General features: G+C 41.8%; 1 protein-coding gene across 2 annotated transcripts in view; it reads left to right on the plus strand.

Annotated features, from left to right (window-relative positions):
- Positions 1-724: 724 nt before the first annotated feature.
- The window catches only part of XPO4 (exportin 4), an 81,083-nt gene continuing 60,807 nt past the window's right edge, over positions 725-21,000 (plus strand). The window contains exon 1 of one of the 2 annotated variants that reach the window (XM_027652616.1): positions 725-949. In XM_027652616.1, coding sequence (XP_027508417.1) covers positions 869-949 — 81 coding nt within the window. In that variant the 5' untranslated portion in view covers positions 725-868. Of the gene's footprint in view, positions 950-1,487; positions 1,597-21,000 lie in introns of those variants that run through there. The other variant, XM_027652626.1, reaches the window with a different exon arrangement.

Genomic DNA, 21,000 nt, shown 5'->3' on the forward strand with positions numbered 1-21,000 from the left:
ACATGAAAGGAGCTCCAGGTAGATTTACACGGGAAAAAGTGCATTTTAGATCAGTTTTAAACATTGGCTTGTCTGTCATAAACCAGTCATTTGCAAAGATGCTGACCACGACTTTCTAAGCCGTATTTTATACTAAGATTCTCATCCCACTACAAGTCTGCAAACACTGCTAGGCACAAGGGAATGCCACTACCCAGCGCCTGCAGCCTCACTGACACCTGAGCTCACCGGGAGGCACAAGGAAATGCAGGTAAATATCTCAAGGGCGTGTGCCAAGAGGATGGAGTCAGACTCTTTTTGGTGGTGTGGTGGTGCCCAGCGACAGGACGAAGAGCAATGGCCATAAACTAAAACACATGAAGTTCCACCTCAACATGAGGAAGAACTTTTTTGCACGGAGGGTGGCAGAGCACTGGAACAGGCTGCCCAGGGAGGGCGTGGAGTCTCCGTCTGTGGAGACATTCAAAACCCATCTGGATCCGTTCCTGTGTCACCCGCTCTAGGTGAACCTGCCTTGGCAGGGGGGTTGGACTGGATGATCTCCAGAGGTCCCTTCCAGCCGTAACAACCTGCGGGCCGGGCAGGTGCGGCGACCTCGACAAGACGGGGGGCGGCGGCTGCCCCGCCCCGCGCGCCGGGCCGAGCCCGCCCCGCAGGCAGCCGGTCGGGGTGGGAAGGGAGGGGAGGGGAGGGGAAAGGAAGGCGGGAGGGAGGCTGGCGCAGAGCGGGCGCTGTCCCCGCCCGGCGGTCGCGGTGCTGCAGCGGCGCCGCCGCTTCGCTTCCGCGGCGGGGCCGGGTCGGGCCGGGATTGGCCGCGCGGCCGCCTCGCCCCAGAATGCAGCGCATGGCGCGTCATTGAAGAGAGACCATGATGGCGGCGGCGGCCGCGGCGGCGGGGGGTGCCCCCGAGGTGATCGCCCAGCTGGAGAACGCGGCCAAAGTGCTCATGGTGAGGCGGGCGGCGGCACGGCTGCGCCCGGAGCGACGCCTCGTCCCGAGAGGGGCGCCCGCGCCGGACCCCTCTCCCCTCCCCGCCTCCGTTCGCGCCGCTCTCGCCCCTGGGGCGCGGGGCTCGGGGCGCAGCCCGGCGGGGAGCGGCGCCCACACCGCCCCGTCCCGCTGCCCGGGCGGCCGGGCTCCGTCCCTCCCTGTCCCTCCCCGGCCGGTCTCCGTGGCCCCGCAGCCTGGCCGGCCCCGCCGCGCACGCCGCGCCGCTGCTCCATGTGCCGCCCGCTCCCGCCGCCCTGGGCAGGCTCTGCCCGCGCCCCGCGCTGCACACCCTGGCTGCGGGGCGTCCCGTCCTTGAGCCCCAGCACCGGCACTGCCCGCTGCGGAGACCCTCGCCGAAGTTGCCAGTGAGCAATTCTCCCTCCCGGCGGCGGGGCCGTGGCCCCGGGCACATCCCGGGGCGGCGGGAGATCGCGCCCGTCCCCAGCCGAGCGCGGGCAGCGAGGCGCCGGGGGCAGCGTGGAAGCGGCCTCGGGAGTGGCGCGATCCCGTTCCAGAGTTTTCCTTTAAGCCGAAGAGCGCCGAGCAGCCACAGGTTCACGGTGCTGCGGTCTTGAAGCAAAGCCATTAATGGTGCTTCGCACCCTGGTCTGTTTATTATCAATTAATTATTCCTGCTGACTGTGAATGTGTTGTCTTAGTTTCATAATGGTGTGGAAAATTAAGTCCATATGGCAAAAGATCAGAAATGTGATGCAACTGGGTACTGGCAGTGACCGTGTGTGTTAAGACATCCTGGTTGTGCACCCTTGTAAAAGACTTGTTAGTTGAATGAAAAGCTGTGTGTTGGCTAGTATAGTTTACAGGTCTTCCTTCCAGATCTTCCAAAAATGTCCAACTGAAAGCCTTCCCCACAGAACTTATCTTACCCAAAAGCAATTCCAACAGAAATAAACTTTGTAAGTTGTTGATAGTTAGGGGTTTCAAAAAACCCAAAGAAATAATAGTAAAGTTTGCCTGGTATCAGTAATTAATCAATGGCCAGAGCCTGAAGGATGGCAGCTCAATGTCTCGCTGAAACAGCCTGACTGTAAAGCGACAGGTGATCAGCTTTACTGCAGGGTGTCCCATCAAAATGCATGTGTTACTCCTTATGAAGTCAAAACCTGAAAAACATTGACTATGTTTCCAAACAAGAAAGTAAAGATAGATAGCTTGGCAACAAGCACTATTCCTTTTACAGAAATACTTCTAAAAGTATGCGACCAGTGATGCATTTTAAACTTTGAGCTGTTTTTGATTTGTGCATGCTTTGCAAAACATGACTGTATAGATTGTTAGATGTTCTCGTAATGTCTGTGTATCACCTTTTCAAAAATAACACAGCTGCAGTAATTGTCAGGAATGTTTGACTGCATAGGGGAAATAAGTATTATGAGACAGAACATGTGTGTGAAATGAAGCTGGTGGTTAGGTAATTTTCAGTATCAAATCAACAGCATGTGGAGTGATATCTCCAAAGTCTTGCATCTGTGTTGGAAGACTAAATGTTACTTGTGTGGGCATTGTTTCCCTAGCATAGCCGGAAAAGCAACTTACTGTGGAGTTAAATTAAATAAATGTATTAATACAGTGAAAAGATACAGGCCTCTTATGGTAGTGTTTATGCTTCTGTTGAAGATTAGATGCTCAACTTACTGGTAAAATATATCTTGGATCTGCAAGCACATGGGTGTTAGGATCCTTGTTGACTGTCCAGCTTCTTCCCATCAGCTTCTGACTGTATGAAAGCTGACTTGCTGTGCTCTTTAGCTTCTTCTTATTTCTTTTTCACATCTGTTCTTGGAAGTTTTATAGGCAACACTAAACTGACAAGAATTAGTTAGATGGCTTTTACTGAGGAAGCTGCATAAAAGATGCACAAAAGCTCTCCATTAGGGTAAGGACCCAGAGTCAGGCTTTAAGCAGGGTTGGCTGTGGAAAAACTGTGAGAACTGTATAGGGTTATTGCTCTGTGTTCCTTCTTAAAAATCATCAGGTCTTTGGAGTGTTGGAGGAGAGGAATGCAGGTCACCAGGTGCTTTACAAAGGTGGGTGTGAGACCCCAGAGTCTGAGAAGGTTTTGTGCGCTGCTCCTGTTCTCTCTTGCTAGCAAATGTGCAAAAAACAAAGGTGTAATTGTGTTTCAGGACTGCACGTGGGCAATGATGATCTGAATATCATTTAGCCAGAGGACTGCACTGTTTGGCAAAAGGTCTGCTTGGGAATGAGGGCAGGAAGTATCTGTTTGTGGCAGTTGAGAGGCTGTGAACTGATCAAGCAAACTGGTGAGATCACTTAGAAAGATATTTCTGTAAAAATTTGAGAACTTGGGGGAGGGAGGATGGTGAACCTGGTGCTAGTGGTGGAGGGAGGGCATGAGTAGAGGTCAACACTTTGCAGTGGAGTCATACGTGGAGCAATGGGAAAGGGTTAAGCTGTGAATGGTCTGACAATAGATGGCAGAAGTTTTTACTGGGCAGAGAGCTGTGGAGGGATTCAGCGAGGTTTTCTTGTGGCAGTCTGTTGCAGGTAAGACAATCCTGTAAAATACCGGAGCAATCCTTGTAAAATATGGTTGGCTAGGGATGCATCAAAAATGGTGCAGTGTATCAAAGGATGGAGCAGGGAGTGGTGATTTATGTGATACTTGTCTTGATTTCAGACTGAAATATTGAGCCTGTAGGAGAATAATGGACTAGAGAAATTCAGGTGTGCTAATAAAAAGACCTGAATGAGTTTAATTAACTTTCCTTGAGGATAAGTATGGATTACTGTGAGCTCTCTAAATCTTGATAAGTATTTTCATAATTCTTTTTTTTTCTTCATTGATCTGGGTTAGTTGAGTTTGCCTTTGGAAAATTACTTTTTATGTGTCAGATAAAGGATACATGAGTCCTGATCTTATAAATTGCTGATCTTTATGGACTTTACAAACCGTGGCATGCCATGTTTAAAAACTGGAAAGATTCAATTTGTTCTCTCACCAAGCTTCTCTACAGCTCTATGGAAATGCTTTTCCTTTGTTATCAGTAACAACTTTCAACAGGTTCTGGGTAGCCCACATTCAAAAGGCTTAGTTTGGGAAATTATCAAAATTTGGTATAATTGAAGAGTTGTTATAAAAGATGGAACTTATGTTGTCATTAGCTGCCAAATGTGACTTCGAAGGCTGGTACTGTGACAGTTTTCTTTGGTGTGTGTGAGAATATTTGCTATATAAAAAGTATGTGCTTTTTGGGGTACCTCATTCCTTTCCAGTAAAGCTAAGTGTTTACTTGAAATAAGATCCCCATTAGGGCTTTGCTGTGAAGTTTTTCAGTGCAACAGACTGATATACTCCTTTGGCCTCTGTGACTTTGGCTTGGTAAACATCATACATCAGCGTCTGTATGAACTGAATGAACTTACTGCTCCTCCGTTTCCAACTGGCATAACATCCCCTAATCAAATGTATTTCCTATCTGTTATGTTCTGTTTGACTCAGGTGGTAATTAATGCCAAATATAATTAGTACTAGTTAAGCACTATTTTAATAACTGTCTTCATGGATGACAGAAGACATAGGATGTATTATTGATGAACGAAATGTAAATGTCATTCCAGAGATGAGAGGACGAAGTAGGAAGCATGCCTAAGACTATCTAGTTATTGGCTGAGAGTTTATTAAAGCAGATTGAAATTTTTTAGCATATGATATTCTGTGACGTTTAAATGGAATATAGCACGTTCCACCCGCCTCCCTTCAAAAAGGGTGTTCTGTTCTTACCTGCAGCTCCACTTTCTCCCTTGTGACCCTGTGCAGAAGATATTAGTACTGCTGAGATGACATAGGAACTAAACAAGGGAATGGATTTCTGTCAGGTTAGCAAGACAAATTGGCTATCTGTGCAGCCGTTTAGGTTGCAGAGCTAGAACAGGGGCGCTGAAATTAGATTGTGGGACATGTATAGGGCTGGTCTGTCCCTGTTAGTGGTGAGCTGTCAGCTTGGCTCAAGTGTATAATATACCTTCACAGTACAATTTACTTGCTAACTCAGATTGTCTTGATATTAGAAATGCCAGACTTTGCTTAGAGGTGCACACCAAAAAGAGAAGAAGTTATGAGTTTCAGACAGGAATATTCCAGCTGGAGAGAAGGAAAAAAAATATATATGTCACAGTAAGTGTGGCTGGTGAAGTCAGTGGAGCAGACTACCTTGAGAGGCCATGGGATCTCCTGTCTTTGGAGATATTTAATACTTGACTGAACAAGGCCCTGAACAACCTGATCTAACTTTGAAACAAGTTCTTTTTTGGGCAGAGGATTGAGTGAAGTGAGGTCCAGAGGTTCCTGTCATGCTAAGCTATTCTATGTGCTGTGACTCTGGGTAGCGTTAACAGGTTCAAGAACATTTGAGCAAAGACCTTTGCAGAAGAATTCTCTTCTTTAAAAGTTTGTAAATGGTCTGGTTTCACTGTGATGTGTTTTTTGGGGTGGAGTGGATTCACACATTACCGTCTTCTCAGGGTACTACTTAGTGGCTTATCCTGCCCTTCTGAGAGAGATTTCAGGCTAAAGTTGAGTAATCTGATGGTGGTCATACAAACTGCTCTTTCAGATGTTCAAATAAGCTTATAGAGTAAGAGTATAAGGGGGCACATTAGTAAGACCAAGTTGTTTATACCATCAACCATGACAATTTGTATGGTTGGCTCTTTTTGACCTACCTTTCTTGGAGATCAGGGCTGTTGTGGTAAGTGCATGAAACTGGCAGAAAATAACCCCCCTTCCCTTCTAGCTGGTCCTCAGAAATCAGAGGGGCTGAGTGTGCTTTATTTCTGATTTATAACCAGTTAGGTGCTATAAGTCTGGTCGCATTGAATAAGAACTTTCATGGTCACAGATTTGTGAATAGTTTGATTTATTGAAGCAGCATTTGTTAGACTGCTGATGATAAATGCACTAGATGCACAAATTATAAGGGCATAGTGCTATGTACAGTTGCTCATGGATGTGATCCAACACAGTCAGGTGCAAATCTTACCAAAGAGTTAGTTGTCTCTGCTTTGGGGAGCTGGGAGGAGCAAGCTCATTGACTTATCTATGAAGTGGGATTATATTCTTATCCTTCCACAATGGAGAATTTGAAATACCAATTTTATAATCCATGGAAAAATGGAGGTGTGACTATAGTAAAAAATCATTGACTATCTGTTGCTGCTGTCATAGGTGTGGGATGGGGGCAGCTGTTTTTTCATTTTGATATTGGTGGGTGTGGTTTTTTTATATGTAAACAAGGGATAAAGAGGGTCTCTGGTTACCTTTAGTCAAACTGAGGTATAGAATTTACAGTTTAAACAAAGGCAGCGCAGAACCATGGCACTTCAGTATCTTCTTCCACCTGGCTGAAGCAGCAGCGAAGACCATCTGACCTTTGCCAGGTCTTTACTCCCATTTATCTCCTTAAAGGAACAGATCTATAACAAGGATTGTTATGGACGGTTGAAGGGGCAATAAGGCTAAGGACTGGCACAGAGGTGTGGATGCTCTTCTGCACTTCATTGAGACAACACTGGGCTGAGGCCTCCACTTCAGTCCAGGCACCGTTTAGTTGTTATGCCTTGCTTGACCCCAGGTGCGAGATAAGCTTAGCCTGTGTTTTTGCCCAGCCAGCCTCCATCTCACGGCTTCTCTGTAGCTTGACATAATAAGGCAGTCCATTTTCCACAAGGGCCATTACATTCCAAGTTCCACAAGGAAGTTCAGTTTCTTGTTGCAATTTGTCTTCATTGTGGGGCAGTTTTTCAGACTGTGAAGCATGGCTCCATAGTAAGGGTGAAAGTGAGAGGTGGGCTAGCTCTGCTTTTGTTATGGCAGGTTACCTATTGGAAGAAATCAGACAAATTAATCATTCCAATGCTGAGAAGATTTGTGGAAATCCTCCAAGTCATCACCTGCAAAACAAGCAGGATGTGTACTGTATTATCTTTTGCTTCAGAACTTTTATGGTTGGTGCATTGTACAGGCACACAGTTCAGATTACAGCTTGGGAGATAAGTACATGCAGTACTTATGAAACTAGTGAAACTTTTACCTGGGAGCTGAGAACAAATGTGCATGGAGCATATCTGTACTAAGGATGAAGAGTTGAGATTAGGGAAGTGAGAACTGATAGAGACCTTTGGAAAGTAGATACTGTTTGATGAAATTAAAAGCTAATGAAATGATGTTCTTTATGCTTAGGGTTTATTTCCTCTGACCATTTCACAGAGGGAGTGTTTGTTTTTTTGAATCAGTAAAATGTTTTGCACCCATTTGACATCTCACAGTTACATTGGCATATTTCTATATTTTTGTTCTGAATAATCAATGTAAATACTGTGTGTTTGCTTCTACATTCATCTGCCAGGGAACTTCATTAGTCCACAACTCCATCTGGATAATTCTTCTTCAGGCACCACCTACTGCTGTTTTCCCTTTAACCTGCTTCCTAAGAGTCTTATCGTTGTTATGCTAATCTGTGTTCATTAGTTAATTAACAGCTTTCCCTATGGAGTGGTAGAAGAAATCCTCTTGATTATTAAGTTGAGCTGATCCTGTCACAAGCAGATAAGTAAAGTATTCCTTTTCATCAGTTTCTGACAGTGTTTTGATTCTAAAAAGTCTGTCTGAATTAGGTATATATAAGATCTTTGTGATTTTCATGCATAGTGGGGTGTATGAGTGGCATAAACCCACATACATACTGGGAGATGTGGTGTAGAAGGGAAGGTGTCAGATCTGAGCTGTAGGAGACTTTGATGCAGATCTCTACTTCTTTTTCATCCCTTCAAACTGTTAAAACATCCTGTTGTTCAGATAGAGATTTTAAGAAATGAAAGCAGGAGGATGTATTTTACATAGTTCCTCTTCTTCCTTCTGTCTGCCTCTGAAGCAGAAAAAGCCCAAACTTTCCTACTTCTGAGACTTAACTAAGAGCAGCTGCTGTACAGTGCTGCCTTTGACTCTGCCAAAACAGAGGGTAGTAATACACCCACCTGAGTGGTTGCATAGTGAACTTATTTGGGAAGTGGATGCAGGGAGAAAAGGTTTTTGCACTGAAGTAATTTTCACTGTGTTACCTTATAGACAATTCTGCTACCTTGATTGAGATGAGGAAGCTTGCCTATGCTCCTGAAAGAAATTTTGGTCAAACTATGTTGCTAAATCACTAAGGAAGTAGCAGGTATAATTCTTATCAAATCAAAACTGATTTTTTTTAATAGAAAATAAAGTAAAGGTTTAGATTAACATAGAAGCAAGTGAATGAAGTTTTTTTGCTTTTGATACTTTGTAAATCAGATAAGTTGGTTTAGTGGTGCCTACCAAATTCAAAATTTGCAGAACTATAAAAGTGAATATGAAGAAAGGCTAAAGATATATCATGATTTGTGGTGAAACTATAGATGTCAGTATTTTTTGTCATACAGTCCAATTGTGCTACGTGCAGCTGTGCAAAATGCTAGAGGCACAGTGTAAAATATGCCTTATGCCAGGGTCTCTTGAAGGCTTTGTATAATTAATCTGTGACTTGGCAATTGATGAAGTGTAGAAGGTTTTTTGCCATGGAATTTTGTGGATTGTGATGGCAGTCTCTGGGATTTCAAAAGGCTTGGTTAAAGTGAAGAATATCCATAGCCCCACGTTTCTAAGTGTTTCTACAGACATAGACTGTATTTTCATAGAAGCCTAAACCAGACTAACAGTGAGTGTCAGAGAAAAAACATTGCTCATCTTCTGCTGGATTGATTATCTTCTAGGTTAGTGAGTTGGACTGGCTTTTGGAACGATCTGCCAAAGCTAGAATAGGATAATACTGTGTGTCTAGGAGTGGAAATGCTGTTAATTGTGGCATTAGTGATGGTATGCAAACAGTATCAAAGCTAAGAAGCAGCAGAAACAATTGTAAAAACACAAACCACACTGGCTCATTTATGTGCTCATTGATGAATTACTGCAGAACTGCCACCAGTCTGTCTTGTGGCAGCACAAGAGAAGTCATCCCTCCGTACGGTGCCTGTCTGGGGACAGGTGGAAGGTGTCCAAGCTGGTGATGTGGGGTGAAGTGACATCCTTTCTGGCCCAGGATCTACATGTGTAGCTTCTCTGCCTTGGGCAAACAGCAAAGGCTCTTCTCTTTTTGCTGATTTTGCCTGCCTCTGCAAATAGGTGATCCTGAAGGTTTTGGTATGAACTTCCCCCAGATCTAATCTGCCACAGCTTGGTCATGTATCAGTGGTTTTGGCATTCCCATGGTCCCTTAAGTCAGTTCCTCCTTCATCTTGCCGTGACTTCAACCAGTCATTGGTGGTGGCAGACCCTGCCTGCCAGTGCTGGGTTTCACCTTACAGCTCAGTTTGTTTCCTCTTATTGTTGCTACGTTTTACACATTTGTCACTGTTAGATTTCGTGAGGACTTCTCCACATCATCAATATGTAGGTATGTGCATACAGAAAATGGAGATGTCCAGGTGAGAGACTGGACCTGTAGCTCTGTTGCAACAGGACTGCAGCCCTGGGCTGGGGGGGGGGAATATGTTCCCCCTTGTAGCTAGATGCTGGTTTGATGCTAGGTGCCTTAAAGCTGAATTTGTGTGTTATTAAAGCAGTGGCTGAAAAGCATTATGTTAATCTTCACTGATCTTAAGTGCAAAGAGAGCTTTGTGTGTTTTCTGCATCATCATTTTGTGTTTTTTTTTTTTTTCTCATTAAGGTCTTAACTGTTCACATTTAGCTTACCTTTGTCATCTCTTCAGTCACTGGCTTCTACTGCTTTCTTTGCTAATAATGTTGCTGCTCTTTGACTTTTCTTTCAACCATAATCTTGGTAGCTTCCCAGATTATTGATTATTGAGGAAATGTGCAAATAGGTTTACAAGACATGGACACTCCTTGCTGGTGAAGGAAGAATAATGCTTTCCTTACCTGTCAACAACCACCGCCAAGGCCCAAGCTAAAAAACAAATGTGCTTCTTCCTGAGAGAATTTGGGAGGCTAAGCTGCAAACCCTTTATTTTTTGAGGTTGTTTTAAATGGGGTTAGGAACAGATGTTGGGGAGCTTCAGGATAGTGAATTGTTTAGTGGGAAATATATAAATATAAAATTCTAGTATCAAGAGAAATGACAGTATTGTTTCTGAAGCTAGTCTTCTGTTCATGTTCATAACACTCCCTCTAACAGCACTGAGAATAAAATATGTAATTATGGCCACATTTCTTCACAATCATTTTTTCAGGAAGTATGTTTGCACTGTGACTGTTCAGAACTTGAGACTTGGCTAATTTATGCAGATTTCTTAGAGTGAACTCAAATACTTGAAGGGAGTCCTAAAGATTGCCTCTCCTAATTAAAATCAAAAAATGTTTCTATGTGGAGTAAAAAAAAGTTCTTCATAAAAGAAATGCTTTTTAGAAGATGTTTTCTCAGAATACATGTCATGTGTCTGTTCTACATATCAGAGGATGAATACAGAGATACATAACTTCTTCAGTAACGTAGTTCAGGCTGTAACAGCGGAACAAAGTGATGAAACAAGGTAAAAGTAAAGGACATCCTACCATCTCAAGTGTGTACAATTCTAGATGTACGGGAAAGGAGCTTTTTCTAGATATGTTCAGTGCAAGTCTGTAATATTGTGGTTTTGAGGAAAAGAAGTTATTGTCTTTGTAAAATCATTTCAGTTTCACAATTTCTTTTGGCTTCCTTATCCTCCACCTAACACAGGTGATGAGCTTCCTCCCCTTTTTCCTTCTCTATCATTTTGCTCTTTTTTTTGCCAAACTTTGATTTTTGTCTGTAGCTACGTTTCTGTTTGCTTACATGATTCAGATATTGTATTTTGTGCGTATTTTACTTGTGTCTGTAGGTTTTTATTAATGCCCTAACAGTTAAAAACCATTAATAAAGGTAGGTGTTTTAGGCCATGCCATTTTGAAAGTACACTAAACCAAAGGAGTTTTTCACATCTCCTCCTTGCTGCAGAATGAGGCCAGGCTCAGTCCAGCTCCAGGAGATGGTCAGAGGAAGGTGTTGCCAAATTGGCTATCACTCAGAATATAAGACCAGCCACTGCCAGCCCCTCTGATATCTGAGGACCAGTTTGAATGTAGGGGAGTTTATTTTCTGCCACATCTCCCATCTCTTACCACAACAGAAAAAATTGACCTTAACACAACAGAAGGAAACAGAGAGCAGGACTTGAGGCTAGTGTAAGAGCAGTTGTAGCAAGGGCTACTTTGACTTTTTGTGTCCTTTAGTAACATGTATTTTTAGGGTTCCTGTGCTATTGCAGTAGTGATATGCCATTTCTACTGAAGTCAAAGCAGATTGATTTTATTTGTTAACATCAAATGCTTTAAAAATATTTGAATTTGGAATGATGAGGCTTTCTGTAACTTTATATGGGGCTCTGGTCCAGCAGCGACGAGCCTAAATTTGCAACTCTTGGGCTATGCAGAATTCAGTCATTTTCCCAAATTCTACCGTAGCTATCATCTATGGGGTGGATGGAGTATGGGCTGATCCTGTTCATCTGGTGCTCTCAGAAGGTTGGCACGAGCCACTGTAGTGTTAATTTAGTTGAATGTATGGATTTCTTGTTGAGCAATGTGCACAGTGGTTAGAAAAGTTCTAAATGAATGCTGTGAGGCGACTGACAGCAGTCAGAGCTGATTGGATGAACAGCTCACCCAGGTATGTAGACCACTTAGAGGCATCTGTTTGTCAATGTCTTGTCACAGCTACCTGATAACTATACCTTCATCATCCTCTGTTCTTTCCTCTTGCTCCATTGTGGTCCTGCTTCCCCGAACAGAGAGTCCACTTTGCATTCCTCCCTTTTTTACGTCCGCAGGAGATCTCTGGTACCTGTTTTGAGGCTGAAAAGCAGACATGATCAGTGGAAGCAGTTCCTCTGCAGACTGGTTACCACAAGTCGTGTATCTGAAGCGTATTGTCCATGTAAATGAATGGTAGTTTCAGTGGAGAACCTGTAGTAGTCTATAAGTGTGGGTCAAATTGTTAGTAGAGAAATAAAATCTCAGCAATTTTTGTTGCTTGTCTTGGAGAGGAAGTCTTATCTCAGAAAATCTTTTGATATTGATGGCAATTGATTTACTTTGGCTCTTTAGTCAATTGATGTGTATGTGTAATATCTTATATACGACCATTTCAAAACTGAGAATAGATCTGATCACAAAGCACAATTTATCTCCTGTTTTACTTGCAAAAGACTTAATAAAGTACTTCAGCTCCAAAATACAAAGCAAAAGCTGATATGAAAAAATAGTCTTTTTTTCCCCTATTGTTAAGTTTCTGCATGAAAGCAAGGCGTGAGTGAGTAGATGTGTAGGAGGCAATTCCTCCAGCAGTCACACATTTGTTCCAAATATATACCAAAAAATACTGGGCACTCTGGGGTTTAAATTATTTAAGCAATAATTACTTTTGGGAAAGAATTTTAAAAAAAAATCAAAGTTTTTGTTCAGAAAGTTTTAAGTCTCCACCATATTGTCTCTAGTGCACGTCTGGTTCAAAGTTATTTATTTCATCTTACTTACCCAAGATTATTTTTCAAGATTGTTATATTTTAAATTGGAAGATGAGTTACTACTGTAATTTAAATGATTGTTCCAAAAAGCAAGTGTAAAGGAAGCAATTGGAACGTAGTTGGAGTTGTTCATTATGCTAGGCTAGGTTTTCTGTAGTAACTTAACTATTACTTAAAGGTTAGCAGTTGTATAATGACAGATCTGACTGGGACATCAGAAACTGCTCTTGATAACAGTTGCCTAAATTCCTTCTGGCCTCGTGCCCAAGGCTGGAATGTCTCATCTTGTGAAGCAGCTGCCAAACACTGCAGAGCTGAGCATCCTCATGTAGCTTGAATTGTTAGCTGCTTGAATTGGCATCTGCTTCATGAGTGGACCAGACATCCTTGCGTTGTTAGGTGTCACTGTCTGCTACAGAAGTAGAGTGAATGTCTGAGAACAAAAGTGTGTCTAATTGTCCAGTTCTCTGTGCCTGACCCCCATATTTAATCTCTTTGATTAGCTATTTTAATAAGACAAGTGACAGTTCTTGAGTGTACTGTGATATACTGTAGGAGAAAGCTTATTTAAAATACTTGAAAAGTGTGACTGGTATAACTGGAATGCGAACTCATTATGACTTGACTGCACAGAAGTCAGAGTAATGCAGTCTTGGGGCACGCTGATTGATGTGACTTTGGTAGAGTTAAACTTGGAATCTCTTTATTCTGAGAGTCTGATTCTTTTCTATAACTCGCCTATACAGCAGATCTGTGCTGGGGAGTAATTCTCTTAAGGTGCTTTTATTGTTTAAGACACAAAAATCTGGTTTTAGGGGGTTTTGAACATCTTAGTAGAAGAGCACATCTGGTAAGTAAGAATTTAACTACTTTTGTTTATTTAGTTATGTTGCAGCTATAACAATTGCTTACATGGATAGAGTAATATATGTAGCTGTCCTAAAGGCAGTATGTGCACTAGTTAAAAATTATTACTTACCCATGTGCTTGATTATTTTTTTCCTTTTTTTCTCTTTCTCCTTCTATTTTTGCCCATAATCCTCGACTGTGTTACCACCATCACATGGTGTTCCCCTGCACGTGCTTCTCAAGTTCACTCATGATCTTTCTCCTTTGCATATGCCTCACTGTTACTTGGCTTCCCTGCCTGCTGGGACATGTTGGTGAGCCATCTGGGTTTCCTTTATTCCTCACTTCTCTGAGTGAGTCTTGCCTGATGGTGGCTGTCAGCAAGGTCCAGACGCAGTGCTGCCACTGCCGACTGTGTTGGCTTTTGCTTATCCTTGTGTATTGATGGGGATCAGTTGCTTTTGCTCTACTCTGTCGGACTTCCAGGGTCTCTGAGGCGCAGAGTCTAGACACCATTCTGAAGAAGAACGAATGTCTTTAATTCCCACAGACCAGAGTTCGAGAACAGTTTTATTTTACCTTTTGACTGCAAGGAAGGCAAGATTCCCCTATATATTTGGGTAAGCTCAGTTTGGAGAGTTTGTGGTGACTTTTACCAAGTCATACTTCAGTAGAAATATCAGATTTTTGTTCTGCCCTTGTCAAACTTTGTAATATGCTTTACTTGCAGACATAAACATTGCCTTTGGCAAGAAGGTTCCTACTTGTCTTTAGTAGTAGCAGGTAGAAGCAATTTGATCTTTTTTTTTTAAACCCAAGGAAATTCTTCTAGTAGGCATGTTTGCCTTTCCATAATCCTACTAGTGTTTAGGCTGTACTGTTCATAGGGGACCTTGAAGTAGGTGGGAATACTGTGGGTGTCAGCTTAAATCACTCTAATGTACTCCCTCTGTGTTCTCTCAAGCAGCAAAATCTGGAGGAGTGCATGACTCTTCTTTGTGATATGATAATTTGCAGATTTCCCCCAGTGTAACTGTAGAAAGATTGCTGACTTTGATTGTATTCAGTGCTGTCTTGCCATAGCAAAAGCCTAAAAAATCGGAATTTGTCTCTAGCAAGCTTTTCTGTCTGCAAGGAATGAATGCTGTTCACCTCATCCTTATGTTTATAAATGATCATGAGCTGGATTTTTCTTAGGAAAATTACAATGCAGAAGTAGCAGTGCAAGCTGGCTAAATCATATTTAATAAAAAACTATCTCATTATTGATTTTAATAATAATGTTGAATGGTAGAAGTTGTTACTATTAAGATACTATCAGTGTCTTAAGTGACCAATAACAAATATTCTCTGGAATGCACAACAATATTAGAACAAATTACTGAACAAACTTCAACTACAAGATGTTGAAGAGGTCAAGATTCATATGTCAGAAGCCAATTCAATCTTTTTTATTGGCCTTCCAAGAAGATAGAAATTTTTTACAAGAAGGGTGGTGAGGCACTGGTACAGGTTGCCCAGAGAACTTGTGGATGCCCTATCCCTAGAAGGGTTCAAGTCCAGGTTGGATGGGGCATTGAGCAACCTGGTCTAGTGGAAGGAAAAGGTGTCCCTGCCCATGGTAGGGGGTTGGACTACATGACTTTTAAAGGTCCCTTCCAATTCCAACTATTATGTGATCCCATGATTCTATTCTATGATCTCAAACCATTAAGAAAATAATGTAACTTACAATATATGATAAAAAAAGTTCTATTTTTTATATTTGTGATGATCAACATGAAACTACCTGAACAAAATTGCTTGAGGAGGGAGTGGAATTTGATATGGTTTGGTGTTTTGGTTTTTTTAAACCAAAAAGTGTTTTCAGATAAGGAGAAGGAGCTAAAAAAGCAGACTTCAAACGTTGATGTGGTTTTACTTTTTCAACCTCTTGCTGGCAAATACACAATGACTTCAACTTTAGTCTTATGAAGAGAGCATCTCATATTTGCAACCCATTTATTTCCTTTCTCGTGAACCTATTACGTTAATTTCTTGGCATTTTCCATCCTGTCAAGTCATAATTACATATTTTTTTTTAGAGGTATGTTACTGAGGTAGGAAATGCTTGTACAAAGCAGGTGTTTCTGAATACATGTGTAGCTTCAGATCCTCTATGTACATCTAATTACTCCTATGTAAAATAAGAACTTGAGGATTTTCTTTTATTTTTATCCCTTATTTTTTCCACATGTACCTTCAACAGATGTTTCCTAGTCATATGTGTATTTTCCATGACAGTTGGTCTGACCTTGTCTCATATCTACTACTTTCTTGCTCCATGTGTGGGTATTAATTAATATTATAAATAATTTGTAATACCTTTTGTGTTAGTAGCCAATCTTTTAGCATTTTTAGTCATTCCCTCCTTGTCCTTTGTGTACCATCAAGTGAGGAGCAAAAAAAAAAATAAATCCAAGTTAGAAATTAAAAATCTGTATTTTATAAGGAAGGGACAAAGATGGGTTATTTTGGCAAAAAAGTGGCAACACATAAACTTATGGAATTAATGGTCCTGCTGTATCTGGTGGTGGTCCTTATCTTCCCATGATACAAAAGGATGGTTGCAGGCAGTAAGAGTGGGAAAACTAGTTAAATACCTACTAGTACACTGGTGGCTGTTGAGGAACCTGTGCTGTTTGGGGGTTTAATGTTAATTTGTTGCGTTTGTGACATCTGCATTTTTTGGATGAGTGGATTGCTTATATTCAGATTGCTGAGGTAAACAGTTGTGATGAACAATGTTGGTGCACCAGAGAGGGACGATGGAGCTTCATCCATGATATGTTTTCTTGTAACAGTTTCATAGTGGTGAGAAATAGGATATAAAGAGGATGTGCTGACCTCAAACTTGTTGAGGAGAAATTTTTATTTCTGATGGAGACCTGAATCAAGTTTTGTTTTTATCACACTGGAAAGAAAAGGTAATTGCATGAAAGTTATGTTCAGATTTTTGTAAGGTATGTGGTCTAATAGTTAAGGAAGGGAAAACCTGACTTTAGTTTTACACAACAGTTCTTATAATTCCAAAATAATTGTCTCATTGCTGTAACACCCATGTGAGCTGAGAGTGGGCTGGTGTTATCGGTTTTTTCAGTGTACAAAAAGTGAAAAATCAAATGTAGGGTGATATGTGACTCTCTGAAAGAAAACTATTAAGATCTTAATCAAGAATATAAGAGCCAAATCTGTCTCTTTTTCTACCATTGAATATCACTGCTCAACTTTTTGAAGGCTTGCCTGCATCTGAGGTGCAGACCGAGGGACTTGCTCTTGGCAGAACTGATCATTATGTGCAGAAGGAGCTGTAAGTCATTCCCCATGCATTCGGTCTTCATAAGTAAAGTTGGAGCATGCTTAGGCTACATCAGAAAAATATGCTTATGCCCATGATTTGGACAGCTTTTCTGTTTGACTGATCTGTGCCAACACGTTCCTTCAGGCTGCGTCTGCCTACCTGTATCCCAGAAGTACTAGAAAGATGCTGACTGCTGAGGACTCTGCCCGGTGTTTACCCTAATACAGAGAACCTCAAACTCCAACTCTTTTCGTCTTTTTTTTTTTCTCAGTCTTCTTTTCTGACTGTGAGGGGTTGAAGGTGTTTCCTACATTTTGCTTCACAGGCTGTATTTCATCCTAAAGTTTAGCGTTTCTGTTCTTTTCAAAAAGATTTTTTTTCTACTGGCTCATTTACCATTGATGGATTGAGGAGAATCTTAGGGATTACCTGTGTTCTGCTAAGAGGAGTGAGAAGGGTAGCAAAGAGCTTGATTTTTCCATGCTTTCTCCTTAAATAGGTCCGTAGAATCACCTAGGTTGGAGAAGACCTCTAAGATCATCTAGTCCAGCCATTAATCCGGCACTGCCAAGTCCACCACTAAATCAGGTCCCCAAGAGCCACATCTACATGTCTCTTAAATACCTCCAGGGATGGTGATTATACCACTTTCCTGGGCAGCCTGTTCCAATGCCTCCCTTTCAGAAGGGGTTTTTCACAACAGCACAGAGAAAGTATGGGATTTCTGTAAGCACATGCAGGATTCAGATGTTTTAACATGATTATTGGCTTTGTTACAATTCAGTCATTGATAATGTGCCTTAATTTTTCTTTCTTTTTTTTTTTTTTTTAATAAGCTTCTTTACATGAAAGGTGAGGAGTTTCATTGCTTTCTTATTAGTAATCCAGGCTTTCAGGTAAGTTTAGTGGTCTTACAAGTATTAGTGCTAGCCTGCCTCTTGTCTTCTTTCAATTTTTCTTTCCCATGAGTGAATAGCTGTTATTTAAATGAGTAGTCCTGCTGGATCTAATCAGTAGGTGCTGCTGCTGCTGCTCCTTTTCTGTATCCACACAATCATGGTAGCTGAAAGGATGTAGTTTTATTTATAATACTGTGTCATGTAGGAGTTCTATTCTTTTGGGGCAGTAGCTTGTTATGCTAAAACCAGAAATATGATCTTTGTCCTGGATAACTTTTTACAGGTAACTTTTAGGACAGAAGAGAGAACAGATGGGTGTTAGAGGTAAGTGCCAGACCATACAACTTCCTCATAAGAGAAAGAGGAGGCACTGATCTCTTCTCTCTGGTGACCAGTGACAGCACCCAAGGGACTGGCCTGAAGCTGTGTCAGGGGAGGTATAGATTGGATATTAGAAAAAGGTTCTTCACCCAGAGGGTGTTTGAGCACTGGAACAGGGTCCCCAGGGAAGTGATCACAGCACCAAGCCTGACAGAGTTCAAGAAGGGTTTGGACACTGCTCTCAGGCACATGGTGTGACTCTTGGGGATCCTTCTATGCCGGGCCAGGAGTTGGACTTGAATGATCCTTGTGGGTCCCTTCCAACTCAGCATGTTCTGTGATTCTGTGAAAGGGATGTAGCTGCAAATAGTTTCAATATGCCGCAAGAGCCTGATAATTACATCACTGGTTTTTAATTCCTTGTAAACTGGATGGTAGAGAAGAGAATGAAGGAGACAATTAGAACGAAAACAGTGAATGTGCGTGCGTGTTTGGAGGACCTTCCAAGCATAATGAGTACTTGGGGTACATTTCTAACCCTATTGTGCTGAGGAGGTGCTGGGCACCGACATACAGGGCTCTCAGGATCACTAAACCAGTATTCTTGTAATATGAAATTCGTGTGCAGAATATGTATATGCTGGCTTTTTTTTTAAAGCCTAAAATTAACTGTACTGTACTTTTGTTGTACAGATAAATACTATCGTAATGCAGTGAAGGCAGTAGACTGTGAGCTTTAAGCTCCCTCTGGTGGATGTATAGTACAGTTTAAACCTTGATTGTTGTACTTGTCTGTTCTGGACAGTTATTAGAGTCTAAGTGTGTAATGTATCATTAAATTATTGTGACTTTTAAAATCAATACAAGAATATGATGTGCTATGTACCTTCCCAAGGTGCCTAAGGTCTCTGTAACTGGACTTCAAAGCAGTAGAAGAATTAAAATAATGTAAAATAAGAGATCTATTTCCTAGTTATTATAATCATAAAGGGAGTATTTCCCATAATAATAATTTTTTTTTAGCGGTGCTATAGTTTGCAACTGAAAGTGCCTTTAATACAGAATGGTGAAAATAGACAGGATTTCTGTATGACAAACTCAAATGTTAATACAAAGTTAGTTCAAGATCAGGTAGCCCTGATTTGATCTTCTTGCTCTAAAAATGTAAATATAAATTACCCAACTTGAAAAATGTTATGCTTTGTCACGCCCAAAGGATTCTTCCTAACATGGCTGTAGTTATTGAGGCTTCACAAGACTGCAGAGTTGTGAGCTGCAAGATCAGTACTGTTGAAAGGGAAACATTACTCCACTCCTTTTCTCCCTACTGTTGCACTGGCACTTGTCTGGCTTTTTGATGCTTTATTAAAGTAACAAAAGAGTGTTCATTCTTTTTACCCCTGCGCCCCCCTCACACTTTGTGGTTTTGGTTTTTTTTGTGGGCTAGTTGATAGAAGGGATCATGGTTCTTTGTACATTTGCACAAATGCTTGCCCATACAATGAGGGAAAAATGTGGGGATTGCTTTTTTGTTTGGTAGATTTGGTTTATTTGCCGTAGCACTGACTGAAGCATGTGTTAAGCTGTTGCTATGTAGGTCATTCTTGCATTTTTGATAACCTACACCAAGTATTCTTTTGGCATTCAGTACTGCTGGTTCTGTTGCAGGGAATGTAGCTAGGGTCCATGCAGAGAAGTACTGTCCTTCAGACTGCAGAAGGCACATGTGGTTGGGAGCAGCTCCTTCTGATGGCTGGCTGCATGCAGAAAACTTGAGGCTTTATCACAGAAATGTTGCATATCCCACTTGATAAGGTTGCTTCTTTACAAGTTTACGTTTGATTAAAAAGTTCTTAAAGCTTGAGTTTCTGCATTAGGTTGGAGTTCACTGCAGCTCAGTGTCTTGGAAAGACTTGGACCGTGCCACAGAACTTACTTCTGTCTCAGATATACTGCGGTGTGTAATGTCCCAAATATCCAAAAGTTTTCCTTTGTGCATATCTGCCTGCAGCCTGCTGACTTAGTCCCTGAGACGCTGCTCCACGGATGTGGAAGAGGGACATGAACTGAAGGCACACTGCATCTATGTATGTGCACAGCCTAACACTGAACTACTGTCTGCCCGGAAGGGGGCTTGGGCAAACACCGTGGGTCTCTCTTACCCCAGAGCTGGTAAGAGCTGTCCTGCACAGGTTCAAATCACTGTCCAGGGACATCCTGCCCTCAAACTGACTGTAGAGCAGAGCAGGTTTGTGAAGGGACAGAGCATTTATTCTGCATAAACCGCGTTCCTCCACTACTTATTTTTCTCCCCTCACAGACATTCTTCATATCTGCGCAGGAAAAGCTGTGAGAGTCAAAAATTTGCTATGTAAGGAGGTGGACAGCTGTTCATTAGGACCCCCTTGATCAAAGGATCAGCAACCTGATTTTCCTTGCTTCATTTACTCAGATTATGAAATTGTAATCTCTGGTATTATTTCCTCTTACGTGAGTCTTCTGTCATCTTGTGTTCCATCAAGGATGAAAGAATTAAATCAGATTTGATATGTTTTATTTACTGGCAAATATTTCATTTAAGTTAAAAACCTTGGTCTGTATGCTAAGGTCTTTGTACTTTTATTCCCAAAGCAGTGGGTATAAATCACAGCCAAAAGATAGGTGGCACTCATGTTCTCCTCGGATTGCTAGGGACAGGACTGGAATTCGGAGTTTGGAAGTTCAATAACCTATGCTATCACCTTGACCAGGCTCTGCAGTTTGGATGTGATCTTTCTACATGTGCAATCAAAGGTGCTTTAGTTCTGCTTACCCTGTTTGTGGTATCAATCCCTTGCAAGAGCATCTTGTGCCATGTGCTCATTCAGATAAATTCCAAATAGCAGAAGTTGGAGAATATCGGTGGCAGAAGTGGAGAGCAGTGTGGTGTTGTGAGCAGCTGATGGTTTCTACAGGGTTGTTTTTACCTTGTGGGACAGTGTGGGGGAATTCCTGGAGTTGCTTCATGAGGTGAGACTGCAGTGCAGGCAATTA

This window comes from Corapipo altera, unplaced genomic scaffold, assembly GCF_003945725.1.
Source record: "Corapipo altera isolate COAL_440 unplaced genomic scaffold, ASM394572v1 0, whole genome shotgun sequence".
In the NCBI taxonomy this organism is placed as follows: domain Eukaryota; kingdom Metazoa; phylum Chordata; class Aves; order Passeriformes; family Pipridae; genus Corapipo; species Corapipo altera.